This window comes from Euleptes europaea, chromosome 10, assembly GCF_029931775.1.
Source record: "Euleptes europaea isolate rEulEur1 chromosome 10, rEulEur1.hap1, whole genome shotgun sequence".
NCBI lineage: Eukaryota > Metazoa > Chordata > Lepidosauria > Squamata > Sphaerodactylidae > Euleptes > Euleptes europaea.
Genome location: NC_079321.1, coordinates 69,271,072 through 69,287,123, shown reverse-complemented (window position 1 = coordinate 69,287,123; position 16,052 = coordinate 69,271,072). Strand labels below are relative to the sequence as shown.

The 16,052-nt window shown below is 41.7% G+C and overlaps 1 protein-coding gene across 1 annotated transcript; it reads left to right on the top strand.

Moving 5' to 3' along the window:
• Positions 1 to 6,597: 6,597 nt before the first annotated feature.
• LOC130483757 (amine sulfotransferase-like) lies at positions 6,598 to 14,943 on the top strand. Its single transcript, XM_056856647.1, has 6 exons — positions 6,598 to 6,743; positions 7,765 to 7,973; positions 8,200 to 8,326; positions 11,456 to 11,550; positions 13,306 to 13,486; positions 14,813 to 14,943. The coding sequence occupies exons 1-6, from the start codon at positions 6,602 to 6,604 to the stop codon at positions 14,941 to 14,943; spliced, it is 885 nt and encodes a 294-aa protein (XP_056712625.1). The 5' UTR covers positions 6,598 to 6,601.
• Positions 14,944 to 16,052: the final 1,109 nt, after the last annotated feature.

The following is a 16,052-nucleotide window of genomic DNA, read 5'->3' as shown; positions in this document are numbered from 1 at the left end:
CTTGCAAATTGAAGGCTGTGGCTTCCTTTATTGAGTCAATCCATCTCTTGTTGGGTCTTCCTCTTTTCCTGCTGCCCTCAACTTTTCCTATCATGACGGTCTTTTCCAGTGACTCTTGTCGTCTCATGACGTGACCAAAATACGACAGCCTCAGTTTAGTCATTTTAGCTTCTAGGGTCAGTTCAGGCTTGATTTGATCTATAACCCACTGATTTGTTTTTTTGGCAGTCCACGGAATCCGTAACACTCTTCTCGAACACCACATTTCAAAGGAATCTATTTTCTTCCTATCAGCTTTCTTCACTGTCCATCTTTCACACCCATACATAGTAATAGGGAATATGATGGCATGAATTAATCTAGTCTTGGTGGCCAGAGTCACATCCTTACACTTCAAAATCTTTTCTAGCTCCTTCATGGCTGCCCTTCCCAGTCTCAATCTCCTTCTAATTTCTTGGCTGCAGTCTCCCTTTTGGTTGATGGTGGAGCCAAGGAATAGAAAGTCTTGAACAATTTCAATTTCCTCATTGTCAACCTTAAAGTTGTGTAATTCTCCTGTAGTCATTACTTTTGTTTTCTTGATGTTCAGCTGTAGTCCTGCTTTGGCACTTTCTCTTTTAACTTTCAGCAATAGTTGTTTCAAATCTTCACTATTTTCTGCCAATAATGTAGTGTCATCAGCATATCTCAAATTATTAATGTTCCTCCCTCCAATTTTCACTCCACCTTCATCTAAATCTAATCCAGCTTTCCTAATTATATGTTCTGCATATAGATTGAAGAGATAGGGAGATAAAATACATCCTTGTCTGACACCTTTGCCAATTGGAAACCATTCCGTTTCTCCATATTCTGTTCTAACTGAGGCCTCTTGTCCAGAGTACAGGTTGCGCATCAAAACGATCAGATGTAGTGGCACACCCATTTCCTTTAAAACCAGCCATAGCTTTTCATGATCCACACAGTCAAAAGCTTTGCTGTAATCTATGAAACACAAGCTGATTTTCTTCTGAAATTCTCTCGTACGCTCCAATAACCAGCGTATATTTGCAATATGATCTCTAGTGCCTCTTCCTTTTCTGAAACCAGCTTGAACATCAGGCATTTCTCGTTCCATATATGGTAACAGCCTTTGCTGTAAGATTTTGAGCATCACTTTACTTGCATGAGAAATTAATGCAATGGTCCGATAGTTGTTGCAATCTTTGATGTCTCCTTTCTTGGGAATTGGAATGTAAATGGATTGTTTCCAGTCTGTGGGCCATTGTTTTGTTTTCCATATCTGTTGGCATATTCTTGTCAAGATTTTGATGGACTCTGTTTCTGTGGCTTGGAATAGCTCTATTGATATCCCATCCGCTCCTGGTGATTTGTTTCTCCCGATTGCTCTCAATGCAGCTGATCTAATAGCTGTTCAATAAGTTGGTCCGCCTCCTCCTTGCTCTTGACAATTTTTGTTCTTCTGAAAGTCTAGCTGCCTTTCCCACCATCTTAAATTCACCTCTACCTCTGTGATAAGGGCTTCCATGTACTGGAGAAGCTAAGGAGCACCCACTGAACCCAGTTTGTGCAGCTTATCCCAGGCATCTAACAACTCCAGCCCCAACCTCTTTTTCACATGCACCCCCTCGGTATCATTCCCAGCCTGTCACTTATCTGACTGAGCTCTTGTTCCCACCATTATCACTGTGTTCCTTCCTTATTAGTGATCCATGTGTTGGATATCTGTTTCAAAGGTCTCTTTGCATTGTTAGTATGTCCCTGGCTTGTCCCTCTCTTGTCTCACATTTTTATATCCCGAGATTGGAAAACCTTATTCATGCTGTAGCTTGTTGTGAAGAAAGTCCTGGGTGTCTCAGGAGCAATGCATAATCACAAGCAGATATCAGAAATCGTCTGAGTCCCCACCCCTTGGAATGCTGCTTACTTTGACTAAAATGTCCACCCGCCCCCCTGCAAGCTCCCCCTCCCCCAGTGAGTGGCCATTTTACAACCCATCTCATAAAATGGAGTACTGAATTGCATCCGCAAAAGAAAAAGGGGGGATTCTAGGTTGCGCACACACACACACACACACACACACACACACACACTTGCTGAAACTGACTAAAAGAGACGGTATTGGGGGGGGGAGTTCTCTGTCCGTCTCTGGGTCTGTGAATCGCACAAAAGAGAGGAGATTCTCCATTGCACACACACACAGTTGCTGAAACTAACTTAAAAAAAAAGACAGCTCCTTCTCTGGGCGCCCATCTTCCCATCTTTATTTCACCCTCCTTGGGTAATTACAGTTATTCAAAAGGATCACATAGATATTCTCTTGGATTCTTGATTGCCCATCGGGACCATTAATCAGATATGCAGAGAGATCACAAACATGCCTGGGTTGCAGCTGGGATCTAGCCTGGGAGTCATACACATTTCCTTTGCATCTTGACACCCACAACAGGATGTAATCAAATAATCAGAAGACTATATTAGCTCTCCCATGTACTCTGACAGCACCCCAAATGCTGATGTTTGCACTTCAAACAATCTCATGTGTTATCTCCTTTCCTCTCTTTAATCAAACCTCAGATAAGCAATCAATTCTTTGTTCTTAAGAGTAGTTTTACACTTCCAGACCACTTTTACAACCCCTTAGGACCGTTTTTTGGGTATAAATGGGGGCACTTTTTTAGACCAAAGTGTGTGTGTTTCAAACCACCCTCACCTTGTGTGGCGAGACTAATCTTTGGAGCCCTGGTACCCCTGACACCCCAATTCCCCATAGCAGTGTCTGAGTCCCCCAGAAATGATTCCCCTAGATCCCTCTCATTGAGGCGAGATCATAGAGATATTACATGGCACCCTGCAAGAAAACAAACTCACGCAACATGTGATTAGTCCGTTTGCACGCAGCAATCCCTGATACCCCACCCGCCTGACTAGGTGTGTCAGCCCCTGAACCACCCCTGACAGAACAGGGTGCTCTATGGTGCTTCCTCTGAGAATTAGTCATTTAGACTACCTTGCAGGGTTGGTGCATGCTTTACAAAAATTTTAATTAGCTCCTTTGACTGTTTCTTTAGCTCAACTAGGGTTTGTGTGTAGAAGGGGCTGAGAGGGAGGAGGAAGGGAGATAGGTTGAAAATTAGTTATTTAAACTACCTTGCAGGGTTGGTGCATGTTTTAAAATAATTTAATTAGCTCCTTTGACTTTCTTTAGCTCAGCTAGGGTTTGTGTGTAGAGGGGGCTGAGAGGGAGGGGGGAAGGGAGATAGGTTGCATTTACACAATGAGTACATATGCAAAAGCATGTTTGCAAACCACACAGCTTACAAGGCAGTTTGTTATCTAGTACAACATGGGTTTGTGTGTAGAGGGGTGTGTTGAGGGCGCCAGGAATCAGATGTAAGAGTGCTTATACACATAGAAAACTGTATGTTTTGCTGAATCACACAGCTTACAATGGGTTTTTCTAAGAGCTGGGGAGAGGAGTTCAATTCATAGCTGCTTCTTATCTATCAACACGTAGAGGCATGTGTTATATATAAGGCCCATTACACACAGAAGCTGCATGCTTGCTGGGGCAGGGGTAGTGCACATTCAAAAGCATGGCTTGCAAGAGATGGCATATTCATTTTGAACCCCCTCCCCTGCTGGTTAGGTCAACCCCTGCTTCCTTCCTGTTTCAGAAGCTACAGCCTACCAGAAAAGGCTGGAAGCTTTGCCCGCCCCCTCCCACTGGGAGTAGCAGAGCCTAAAAATTCTTATGATTTTAAAAACAATTTTAAACAGGCTTTTGCATTTTTCTGGGGCAATAAAAGAAGAAAAAATAAAAATGCTTTTGGGAAAACTCTGGCTTGATCTCTCTCGGCCTCTCCCACTCTCTGTCTCTCAGTAAGCGTTAGCCAACCACCCTGAGAAAAACTGCTCTTCTTGCAGTAAAATAAAATGCTTTTTGCAAAAGGAGGGAAACCTCTCTTTGAAGCACAGTCCCTTGGCTGGGGGCTGAAGGGGGGGTGGAAAGGGAGGAGAGAAATATCCTTTTGCTGATAGAGACCTCAGAAGGAGTAAAAATTCTCTCTGTCCATCCACCTCTGTCTTTTGCTTTTCAAGTCAATATGCCCTCCCAAGCTTCAAGGCACAACCCTATATCAATCATTCTTTCAGTTTTTGCAAAACACACTAAAGCAACTGCTATTTTACACAGGAGAAAAACTATGCTCTCACCAAACAGCATTTTCCTAGAAACGAACCATCCCCAAAACAGGTGTAAACTAAATAAGTATTTCTGTCCTGAAAAAACTTCCCTCCCTCGCCCCTTGTAATCAATACAAGCACATCTGCCTCATGACTCATGAAAAACCTCGTCCCCATCTGCCACTGGGGGGACACTGCAACAGCTGCTGGCTAGCCGTGGGGGAGGGGCATAGAACAGCGAGAGTGGGGGAGGGGGCCTGTCATAGTTGCCAGGGGGTGTGAGATGATAAGTGGTCTGTCCTATCTCTTGTCCTATTACTTCCACCATTTTCCCAATTTAAATCACTATCCGAATCTCCTTTTTACCTTTCACTGTATTATCACAGAACGGGGTCCCTAAATTAAAAACTCTGGCTGAAATCCTGTTTACTAGGAAGTAAATTCATTGATATAGACTTGGTTTTTGGTCAGGATTGGGCTGCAAGTCTGCTTAATTTGTATGAGTCAATGGGAGTATTTTTGTGTGTATATGACAGCACTTTGGAGTAGGGTTGTTGGGGGAAAAAATTCGGTAAAATTCAGATTCGGCAAAATTCAGCCTGTTTTAATTTGGGAAATGCCGAAGTCCGAACTCCCCCGATTCGGATCCGTGGAATTCGGCACCATATCTCGGGATCCCCTGACCCATTCTTTACAAAACTTCAGGGTTCTTGCAAGAAGCGTCCCCTCAAGCTAACCCCACAAATGCGCCCCCTGCAGCCACTGAAAGGAGCAAATGTGCACACGCACACACACACACCCCACAGGGATTTCTCTCACACACAAAGAGATACTCTCTCTTTCTCTTACCGGGCTGTGCAGCAGCTGGGCTCACGTGCTCAATCGCGACTGATTGGCCAGAAGAAGACCCTGCTTGGCCACCGATTGGCCACAGGAGAATGCTGCTTACTGACGGTTATGCTGCTGCGCCGTACCCCGGATTTGCCAAATTTATTTGCCGAACACCCCGAACTCGCCGAATTCGGCTCCCCGTTTTCCCGCCTTTTTTGAGTTTGGTTCCATCCGAACTAAAAACTGCCGAATCGGGGGAAATTCAGCTGTTTTTCGGTTCAGGACGAACAAAGGACTTGACCACATCCCCTATTATTCCCATCCAAGCCACTCTGAACATGAATAAAAGGTCTAGTTTTCACAATGCACGTCCCTTCAAAATTCAACACGGTTTGTGTTTTTGACTCTATTTTCCAATATTCCTCAAAATAATACAGTAAACATTGAGCTATTACTAGAAAAATAAAAGTGTTATCATAGGGAGGTAATGGCTCCTGATTCATTTGATCTCTAGCGTGAGGGCATTGTATTGGACTCTAAAAACAAAGTATTCTACTTCTCTGAATCTTATTACTGTATGTAACGTCAGTTCAACTGGCTTTGTTTGAGAGCCTAAAACTCATCCTTCATAGTTCAGCTTGAATATAAGGGGTAGCTGAAGAACCTACTGGGACAGAAGTGGAAGTAGGCTGGAAAGTAAAGATTACAGTCAAGCCCAGTCTTTGGAGATTGCTCCAGTGTAGCTGGCCGTGATGGTGTTTGCAAATAACAGCTTATGCAATATTTGATCAAAGTACAGTCCGTAGTTCAAAGATCTGACTGGATCTTGGAAAATTCATGTCAGCTCCGCAAATACTATAAATACTTTGCCTTGCTTGAGGCACTAACAGTTATTCTTCACTGATAAGCTAGAATACTCTGGGGAGCAGAAGAGCCTTGACTCCAGAACTGAAAGCCACTCAGAAGGTAAGGGCTGTAAATAAAGCATTCTAGGGCTGTATTTTCATGGCAAAGATTCTCCATTCCTATGTCATCACAGCTGAGGCATTTGCTTGCAGCCAGCACCATGTGGGAGTTTTATGCATACCTTCCTCTGTCAACCCCCATTTCCCCTGAGTTCTCCCCTCCCAGAAATGTAAGGGGAAAACTCCATGTTTGCAACAAACAGTGCTTGAGACATAAATGAAATCTGGGGATTCAGAAGAGCTAGAAGGCTATAGATGGTTGTAATATGATAACCTTCTAGTGCAATAGCAATTGCCAGTTTTGAAAAGCCTTTTTAGAAGCCCTCTGGTGGTGCAGGGTATGTGTGGCCATGTGGGGGGGGGGCGCGTTCAGGCAAGGAAAGTGGCACCAATGTGGGCAGGACATTCAAAGAGTCCCTTAAGTTGGAGAAAGGCTCTTGAGATGGAAGGATATTACTCATTCTTGAGTGCCTACGGCCTTATACAATAAACTTGACTTGACTTGAGCTACTCATTCTTGAGATGGAAGAATATTACTCATTGTGATGGATATTACTTACTCTACTGTATCACAAGGAACTACTCTGAATTTTTGTGTTATTATGCCAGCAGTGTGAGCAATGCAGCCACCAAAGGACTACATTTTCAACCACAAAGGATTTAATTTCCAACCCGAGCTGGTTACAGCAGAATATATAGATTCACTGGAAGACTTTGAAATCAGAGATAGTGATGTATTCCTAGTCACTTATCCCAAATCAGGTAAGACTACAAATATTTTTTGTAAAGAATAACTTGACTTTTACTAGACTCCACTGAATATGTATTGTATATAATTTATTCAATGAGTCAGTATTTTGTAGGCATGGGAGATCTATGCAACATGAGGAGAAGTTGCTATATCTTTCCTTTACTGAATTTTATTTTACTTTATGAAAGGATCTATCACAACTATCTTGGTTTGACTGAGGGTAGGGTTAATCATATTCTCCACACCACACCTAAAACTGCTCCTTGGAGGTTCTATGTGCCCCATCTGGAGAAAATGTACAGGTTGTCAATATGTTATCAGTATGCTTCCCTTAATAGGGCTAACAGTAATAAGAAGAAGTCTTTTCAGCTTTGAAAAATAGGGATTGACCCCGTCTCCATCTAAATCAGAGAACCCTTAGCTATTTATTATTTTAAATTCTGTTAAAAATGGAAAAACTGGCTGAAATTAATTTCTATTCTTTCACACCTCTTGTTGAAAATCCTCTTTCCCTGAAACCCTTGGTTTAACTTCAGCTCCCATTGAACGGAAACGTATTCAATATAACGACAGTTGTTTCTTGTTCTCCTTACCAGCGTGGTGTAGTGGTTAAGAGCGGTGGTTTAGAGCAGTGGAGTCTGATCTGGAGAACCGGGTTTGATTCCCCACTCCTCCACATGAGCTGCGGAGGCTAATCTGGTGAAGAACTGGATTTGTTTCCCCACTCCTACACACGAAGCCAGCTGGGTGACCTTGGGCTAGTCACAGCTCTCTCAGCCTCACCCACCTCACAGGGTGTCTGTTGTGGGGAGGGGGAGGGAAGGTGACTGTAAGCCGGTTTGAGTCTCCCTTAAATGGTAGAGAAAGTCGGCATATAAAAACCAGCTTTTCTTCTTCTTTGACTGTTTTTGGCCCTCCTTTTATTTCTCTCATTGGGGCAGAGGCTAGTTTATTCTGTATTTTGTTTTACACTACCGAGTTCTATGTATATTTAGGATATTAAGTCAATAACAACATTATTCTCACTCTCAGGCACAGTATGGACTCAGAACATTTTGAGCCTGATTTATCATGAAGGTCATCGAGATGGAACTGAGGACACAGACATAATGGACAGGGTCCCTTGGCTGGAGTACAACATCCGTAGTATGGATTACATCAGTCGCCCATCCCCTCGACTCTTTGCAACCCATCTGCCCTACTATTTGGTACCTAAGGGGTTAAGAAACAAAAGAGCAAAAGTAAGGACAGTCACTTTGACAATTTCATATGATCCAACGTCTTCCTCTGATTCTGTTTCCACTGACAATATTAGGCCTCTCGGGATATTTCTACCAGCCTCTCATTCTTCTGCAGTGAAAATGTGTCATTGCAAATTGTGCTGGTCTCAGTACTGATCCTTGTACCTCTAAGGTTTAACCCAATAGAGTATATTGGTTTTTATTTTAATTATCAGTATTGTTACAGGTTATTTATGTAGCAAGAAACCCAAAGGATGTCTTGGTTTCCTATTACCATTTTTCCAGCATGGCAGTAAAACTTGAAACAGCAGGAAACTTTGCTGATTTCATGGAAAGGTTTTTAGCTGGTGAAGGTAAGGATTTTTTTTATACAGCACCCCTTTCCTGCTTTGAGAGAAAAAAACCTCTTGAAACCATAGAACAAATTATTCCCAATGCCATTCTACATTCTATTGACTGCAATGTATAAGGTCAGAACCATTTTCAACCAAAACCCAGTTAAAACACAGACATAAATAAGTTGGATACCATTTATTTTGTATTATAATTTACCATCCAAGTTAGAGCAAATAATTTTACTCAATTCAAGTTGATAAAGCCTTTGGACATATATATATATAGAGAGAGAGAGTCCCCTTCTCTACTATGAATAGGGTTGCCACCTCTGGGTGGGGAAATTCCTGGAGATTTTGGGGGTGAAGCCTGGGGAGAGTGGGGTTTGGGGAGGGGAGTGACCTCAGCACGGTACAATGCCATAGAGTCCTCCCTCCAAAGCAGACATTTCCTCCAGAGGAAATGATCTCTATTGCCTGTAGATCCATTATAATAGCAGGAGAGCTCCAGGCACCACCTGGAGGTTGGCAACACTAACTATGAATGATCCATAGTGCAATCTCTTTATCACATCCCATGTGAGGATTGTCAGTGCTGACCCTTCTTGTTCACTGAAGCCTGAGCAACTTCCAAAGGCAATGAAAGATTTTTACTTGGTCACGAATTTATACCTCAGTCTAGATGTTCTCTGAGCAAGGCTGCCAAAGAAAGGACATTTTGGAGGACTTTCATTCATAGGGTCGCCATGAGTCGGAAGCGACTTGACGGCACTTAACACACACACTAGATGTTCTCTACAACTGCAGATGGTCTAACGCCCACCTAGGACTTCCCCACCTAGAGCAGCCTCCCCATCGACTTAGTGCCAAACTCGACACGATGGCAGCCATGGGCCCAACCCATGGCCACCGGTGCCATTTTAAAGGGAAATTCAGCCATTTTAAAATTGCCACAAAGGCCTGTAAGGCACGGTTCCGGCAGGCAATCATGGTTCCTCCCTATGAGCCCTTAAAGTGGTCAAACAGCTGTGGACGCGCTGTCTTGGAGCTTTACAAGCACCGAGGGAGGAAACAGACTGACCATTGTGGCTGTACCGCAGGCCTGAAATTTCCTCTAAAATGGCATTGATGGCCACAGGTTGACGCTTTGGCCGCCATCATGTCTAGTTTGGCCCTTAGTATATCTAAAGTATATACACATGCCTTCTGCACTGAAGTGAATAGTGAAGCCCACACACACAAGAGCTTCATATGTCCACCAATGGCGCACATGAACTACTTGATTAAAGAGAGCTTTAAATAAATAAGAAACACAAAATTTCCTATTTATATCATGTAGTACTGAGAGTTTATATACAGTATAGCGAGAGGTATTCACAGTGCAACCCTCAGCAGAGATACACCCTGCTAAATCCATTGTGGGCTTTGAAGGAAGTAACTCTGCTTCGGATGGCACAGTTACTTTGGTATGAACAACCTATGGACTATGGTAGAACAGAAATTAAAAACTAGTATCATGCTGGGGCATGTCAGTATTTTTTAAATTACCTTTTGCAGTGAGTCAATGCTTTTTAAAAAACAGCATAGATCCATCTATTGAAAATGAACATGTATGTAATTCTCATAGACTTCTAATAAGAAATCAATGTAAAGCTGCGTTAATAAAAGAAAACAGTAGAACATGATGCCACCATATAATGATTGTAAACTCATGGTGGGTTGACTTCTTAAGATTATATACCATGTTTTGCCTTTTCTCAGCCTTTCATTTATTCAAACCAGTTGACTAATTTGTCTCCCAAATAAGGGGTATGGGAGCTTTTAGACTTGATAAGAGGGGCTTTCCAACCAACAGGAGTGTTACTGATTACCTCTTGAACAGGGTAAAGGGAGTAAGATGCAAAACAGGTTGGCAGGGCATCATGGGTTAAAATGGATTAATCTCAGTGATTAATCATAGTGACTATGTAGAATCTTCTAGTGTGATCTGGGACGGTACTATTGCTCCATACCAATTAGAAGGGATTTCTTAGTTAACTAATTAAGACCTATGTCAAAATCTAAAATGTAGAGTTTACTCAATGATAGAAAAAAGTACATAATGTCAAGGGCTTCTAATTCAATAGACCCTTGGTACAGGGCAGCTAAAGAAAACAAACTACAAAGGCTGATGTGGGACTCCAGTCCCTTTACTACCCAGCCAGCCAAAGACCAAGGGACAAGTCTACAACCGTCCTGGACTAAATACAAAAAAGTCCCCCTTGTATGTAAGACTCTTACAAGGCAAGTTTCAGAAAACAGTTAATCTGGTAGGCATAGCCAATAAAGTCCAAAGTACTGGATTCAGATTGAAGCCTCCTGAATTCAAAAATACCACAAAATATAATTAAAGTGGTTTATTAACACTGTGCAGGGATAAATAAAAGAGCAGTGAGTAGCAAGGATAAAATAAAGCTAAAAGACTATCTAAGCACACTTATAAACACTGGTTCAATTCTCTAGACGTTACCAAAAGATTGAGTCTTTCCAGGTTCCAAAGTCCAAGACAAGGTTTCCTGTCAGTAAGAGTGGGGTTTTCCCACCAGGAGCAAAACAAGTCACAAAGCTAGAAATGTAGGCCATCAGCCATGACTAGAACTCAACTAGACATCAGAACCAAGTGGGAAGCAAGGACAAAACTAGAATGAAAGATCTTAAGTATATGCCCAATGACCTGGGCTCCCTTGATCACAGTCAGATGTTAGGCTGATAGGATTGCCAGGTTAATTGTAAAGATTTTATCATGTTTCTTTTTTGTGAAGTGCCTCAAGCTACTCTCTTGAGAGACAGAATATATATTTTCTAAATTAATAAACAAAAAAATGCTCCTCACCCAAGAAAGCAGGTCTTTCTTTGTATGAGGTGCACCTTAGATACCCATTCTATGGAGTAAGCTTCCCATCTTAGTGTTTTTATTTCAAAATTAACTAAGAATAGCATGTATGTATGCATGAAGGTGTGGCAACCCATAAAATGCAACCAGGGGTATAATGAGTCCACGACCAAGATAAAACTGGAACTGAAACTTGTCTTCTCACACAACTGTATAACACCAGCTCTCATTTATACCTGCTTGATTTTTAATACCAAAATACATTTGTTTCTTATCAGTTCTAGCTAGTTCATGGCTAGACCATGTCGAAGGCTGGTATAATCACCAGGGTGACTTCAATATTCTCTTCCTTACCTATGAAGAAATGAAGAAGGTAAGACTGTTGCCTCTGAAGATAAAGAACCAGATAAACCACCTGACGTATATTAGGTCTTTTCATCCATGATGTTCAGACACTTTCAGAATGGGCAAAGGGAGTGATAATACACATTTCAGAATGAACAATACACTGTGATAAAAAAGGCACTAACAATTGTTTACACCACACAAGATTAAACAAGTAACAAACAGATGTAAAACATCTGCAGGAATTACAAAATTGGCCAAAAGGTAAATAGCAAACAATTAACAAAAATATTGACAGTAGTAAGGAAAAATATACATTAATATGGAAATATTTGCAGTAGTGGGAACAGGAATCTGGATGTAATCCTGTTTCGACAGTCTTTATTGGCTGAAGTTGGTTCTCAATATACTGTAATACATTATAATCAACTGAATGAATTATATCACAGATGAATGGATCAAAACACCTTAAAGTTTTCTCTCCAAAGTCAAAAAATACACACCTGAAGGGAAGAAGAAAGTTTTTATATACCGACTTTCTCTGTCACTTAAGGGAGAATCAAACCAGCTTACAATCACCTTCCCTTCCCCTCCCCACAACAGATACCATGTGAGGTAAGTGAGGCTGAGAGAGTGTGACTTGCCCAAGGCCACCCAGCTGGCTGTGAGCTCTAGTCCTGTGATAATCCCATAAACAGACTTCAGCAGATAGACAGTCCAAAGAAAGCTGATTTATTAGAAAAATCCACAGGTAACAGAAGCCAGGAGTCAAATGGACGCTAGTAAAAGCTATGGGTACAGTACAGGGCATATATAGAAGAGCAAAGGGCAAATCTGGGTAAATCTGGATACCATGGCAACCCCCCTCCCTGGAGCTGTCAGGGTGCTAGGAGAGTTCCCACGAAAGAAGTCTAAACACACTGTTTACAGGGCACGAAGCTGGCCTTGGCTGGCACCTGGGGAAACCACAACATTGCTTTCTCAGAGCCATGCCTGACACTGGCTTCATGTGGAGGAGTGGGGAAACAAATCCAGTTCACCAGATTAGCCTCCGCCGCTCACGTGGAGGAGTGGGGAATCAAACCCGGTTCTCCAGATCAGAGCCCACTGCTCCAAACCACTCCTCTTAACCACTACACCATGCTGGCTCTACCAGTCAAACCATTTATAAAGACTTGATAATAGGTAGGAGCACCTAAAAACAATACATACCACAAATAATGAAATAATGCAAGAATTGCTAAAAAACAATTTTTGGTCAAAATGAACTAGTACAAAAATACTAGTTAGCAAGACTAACACTGACCACGCTGTTAAAAAACACTCTGTACCTGTAGTAGGTTCACAAGGAAGGCGTAATTAAAGGGAGACTAATGACAGTAACAGTTCTGTGCAGCTGTGTGATAAAGAATAGAGATGTATATCAAATATAAAGTTATATCCCTAATACACTATTACAAGAAAATAAATAAGGCCATTGACGTTTTAAATAAAACAATATATACTAAATGTTAACATAAGAACATAAGAAAGGCCATGGTATACTGTATTATAATACAACAACAAAGACTTGTATGCTGATATCATCAAAAGATTATATGTAATACAACATTGCAGACGTGTCTTTAATTATGACCCAGTAATATAATTGAAAAGGACATACCAGATAACACATGTTAAATTGTGTGAGAATCCTTATTATCCTCATGCCTGATTCTTTTAGTACTGGGTCCTTGAGTTTTCAGTTGCGGATGGTCTGACACCAAACCATGTCCCATTTCAGGACCTGAGAAATTCTGTATTGAAAATATGCACCTTCCTAGGAAAGAAGCTGACTGAGGATGAGTTGCAGGCTGTTGTGGATAAGGCTTCATTTGATAAAATGAGAGTGGATCCCAGAGCAAACTATGAACACTTGCCAGCTGATCTCCTAGACCATGACAAAGGACGCTTTCTTCGCAAAGGTACTTCACTCATGCCCAGTAGTCAGAGAATCATAGTATGTCAGAACATTACATTCAGAGAGCCCCATAGAGTAGCTCATACAACACAGCAATGATTATGGGCTCCTCTATTAAACAGAGCAAGATTTGAGATTATTTCCCCCCTCTTAATCCCATCAACCCAATTAAATCAGAAATCCCAAGAGCTGCCCTGAGGTGTATCTCGAATGTGAAGGATCCAAATGAATCGCGCTAGAATTAAGGTCTCCAAGAGTTAATGTGGAGGCTGTGAGGGAGCGGGGAAGGAAGGGGATTTCTGTTCTGGTTTCCCCACCTTTATGGACCCTCACAAATTTCTCCCTGTTACCAATAGCTGAGAGGAGGATTTAATACTCTACCCCACAGACAGTCACCCTTTGATTTTGTGAGGAGAGTTTCTCCACCTTCCCCCCAGTAGAAATAGAAAGGCTTAGAGGCTGAATTCAAAAGGTGAATAAAAAAATGTTTATTATTTACAGAAAAGGTTTGTAGATTGTAGGTTGTTCTTTCAGAGAGGCACAAAGCTTAAATGGTTACAGGCAGTTCAAAATCTTAGTTGGTTTCAGGCACAGTTCTTAGTTCTCAGTTCAGTTACTTCAAGATACTCAGTAATAAACTTAGATGTTACTCAAAATGTTCACAGACTCAAAATACTTAGTGTGGACTCAGACTAGCCAGCACACACAAAAGTATCAGTGAGTGGAGGTCCATCCACAACCTTTCCCACTCCTTAGATTTGCCCACCTCCTGTGGGAACAAATCCCTGTTTCAGAAGCCCCCTCCCACCAAGGGACTGAAGAAAGGGGCTATCATCACACACTGCCACCATCTTCCCCTTGTCACGACTCAGGTTTGGTTTTAAAACAAGCTAGGTAGTATTTGGACAAGTGTTCTCAGAGTCTCTCCACACCACCACACAGTTCAGGAGCTCAGAGCCAACTGCTCAAGATCTCTTCTCTACCTCCAAAAAGAAGCCTGTCAGCTTTCCAGACATCGGCTGACCATTACCAAGTCTCTCTGTTGAACCCTTTATCCGTCACAGAGGGTCTACGTTTTGTCGATGCAGCTCCCTATTTCTCTGCTCAGTAGGATGCTCCACTGCCAGCTGCTTCAGTATCCATTGCCTTGAGTGGAGAAATCACTAGAAGAGGCTTTTGGGTTCTGGTTCATCTTGGGAGAAATAAAGGCATGTAAATTAGGGGGCATGGGGGGAATTTAATTTTCATCATAATAAAATACAGAAGTTACTGATGTCCATCTGACCACTTTCACTGCAATGTCCTCTGTCTCTCTCTCTCCTTGTACTAGGTACTATTGGGGACTGGAAAAACATAATGACTGTAGCACAGAGTGAAAGGTTTGACAGCGTTTTTAAGGAAAGGATGCAAAATCTGCCCATCAGGTTTTGCTGGGATATCAATGAAGACCTTCCTTCTTGACAGTTGAAAAAAAAATGTTCTGTGTATACATATAATCCATCTCTGGGCAAAATAAAAATTGTAAACTCCCCACCCCCTTTAGTAAATTCTTGTGTGATATGATAGCCTCCACATTCTGAATCATGGAGGAAAATATTGTGTTAGTTTTCTATTATTACATTGCTATCCTGCCCTTCCTTCAAGGAGGACTGTATATGGGGGCTTCCTATTCCCACACTGCATTTTATTATCACAATCCTAAAAGGATTCAGTCCTGAAACAGAAGTTATGCTGATAGAGGGCCCGTGGTCTAAGGTCAGCATTTCATGACAGAACAGAGCTTGGAATCCAGGTTGAAGCCAACATATCATCCACTTCACCATAATGGATGGCTAGAACAGGTGAGAGTAATTCAGCTATATGAGAATACAGCTGTTTTATTTTGACAACATTTTTATTGGAAGCAGTTGCAAAAGTGATTGAACTCAAGAGTACAGAAGATTATATAGTGGTTACTTTACAAACTTCTTCCTATCTATGAAGTGTCAGGCCCTGGACTGGCCCAGTTTAAGCCTCCATCTTTGAACACAATGGACCCTGATTCTGCGTTGTTTGAATTTGTCATGGGAAAAGATTGTCACATTGTCACAATATGGCATTGCTATATAGACTTTAGAAGTTAGAAATTCATTACAAAATGTATCTAATCCGTTTGTTATCATTGGATCTTTACCCCACTCTATCCTGTGTTCAGAGTTGGTAGGCTGTCAAAGGAAAAGAATTGCTTGAGTACTTTGATGTGTCACCAGAGTGAAGTATAGCCTTACTTGTAACCCAGAAAAAGCATGGGGTGGAAAAACATCAGGTGGCTGCATAATGACATAATGAAGTCACAGCAACTGAATATATAGCGGCAATTATGTTGAGAGCAAAATACCAATGAATTCAACTGTTGGAAAATGACTTCACTCACACCAAAGGTCTTTTGACCCTAGTGTTACCATGCATATCTTAATCAGCAAGAGATTGTAAGGGGTTGAGTTGTTGTGGAGGAACTTTTGCCTGCCAGTTATAGATGAAATCCCTGTCCAAATCAACACCACACACTAAGACATGGTTTAGTCAATCTA

Bases quoted from the DNA above. Each gene is read 5' to 3' on its own strand.
- LOC130483757 (XM_056856647.1), top strand. From the start codon at position 6,602: ATGCAGCCACCAAAGGACTACATTTTCAACCACAAAGGATTTAATTTC. The intron at 7,974-8,199 runs GTAAGGACAGTC...GTATTGTTACAG, and splicing joins TAAGAAACAAAAGAGCAAAA to GTTATTTATGTAGCAAGAAA. The intron at 8,327-11,455 runs GTAAGGATTTTT...GTTTCTTATCAG, and splicing joins AAGGTTTTTAGCTGGTGAAG to TTCTAGCTAGTTCATGGCTA.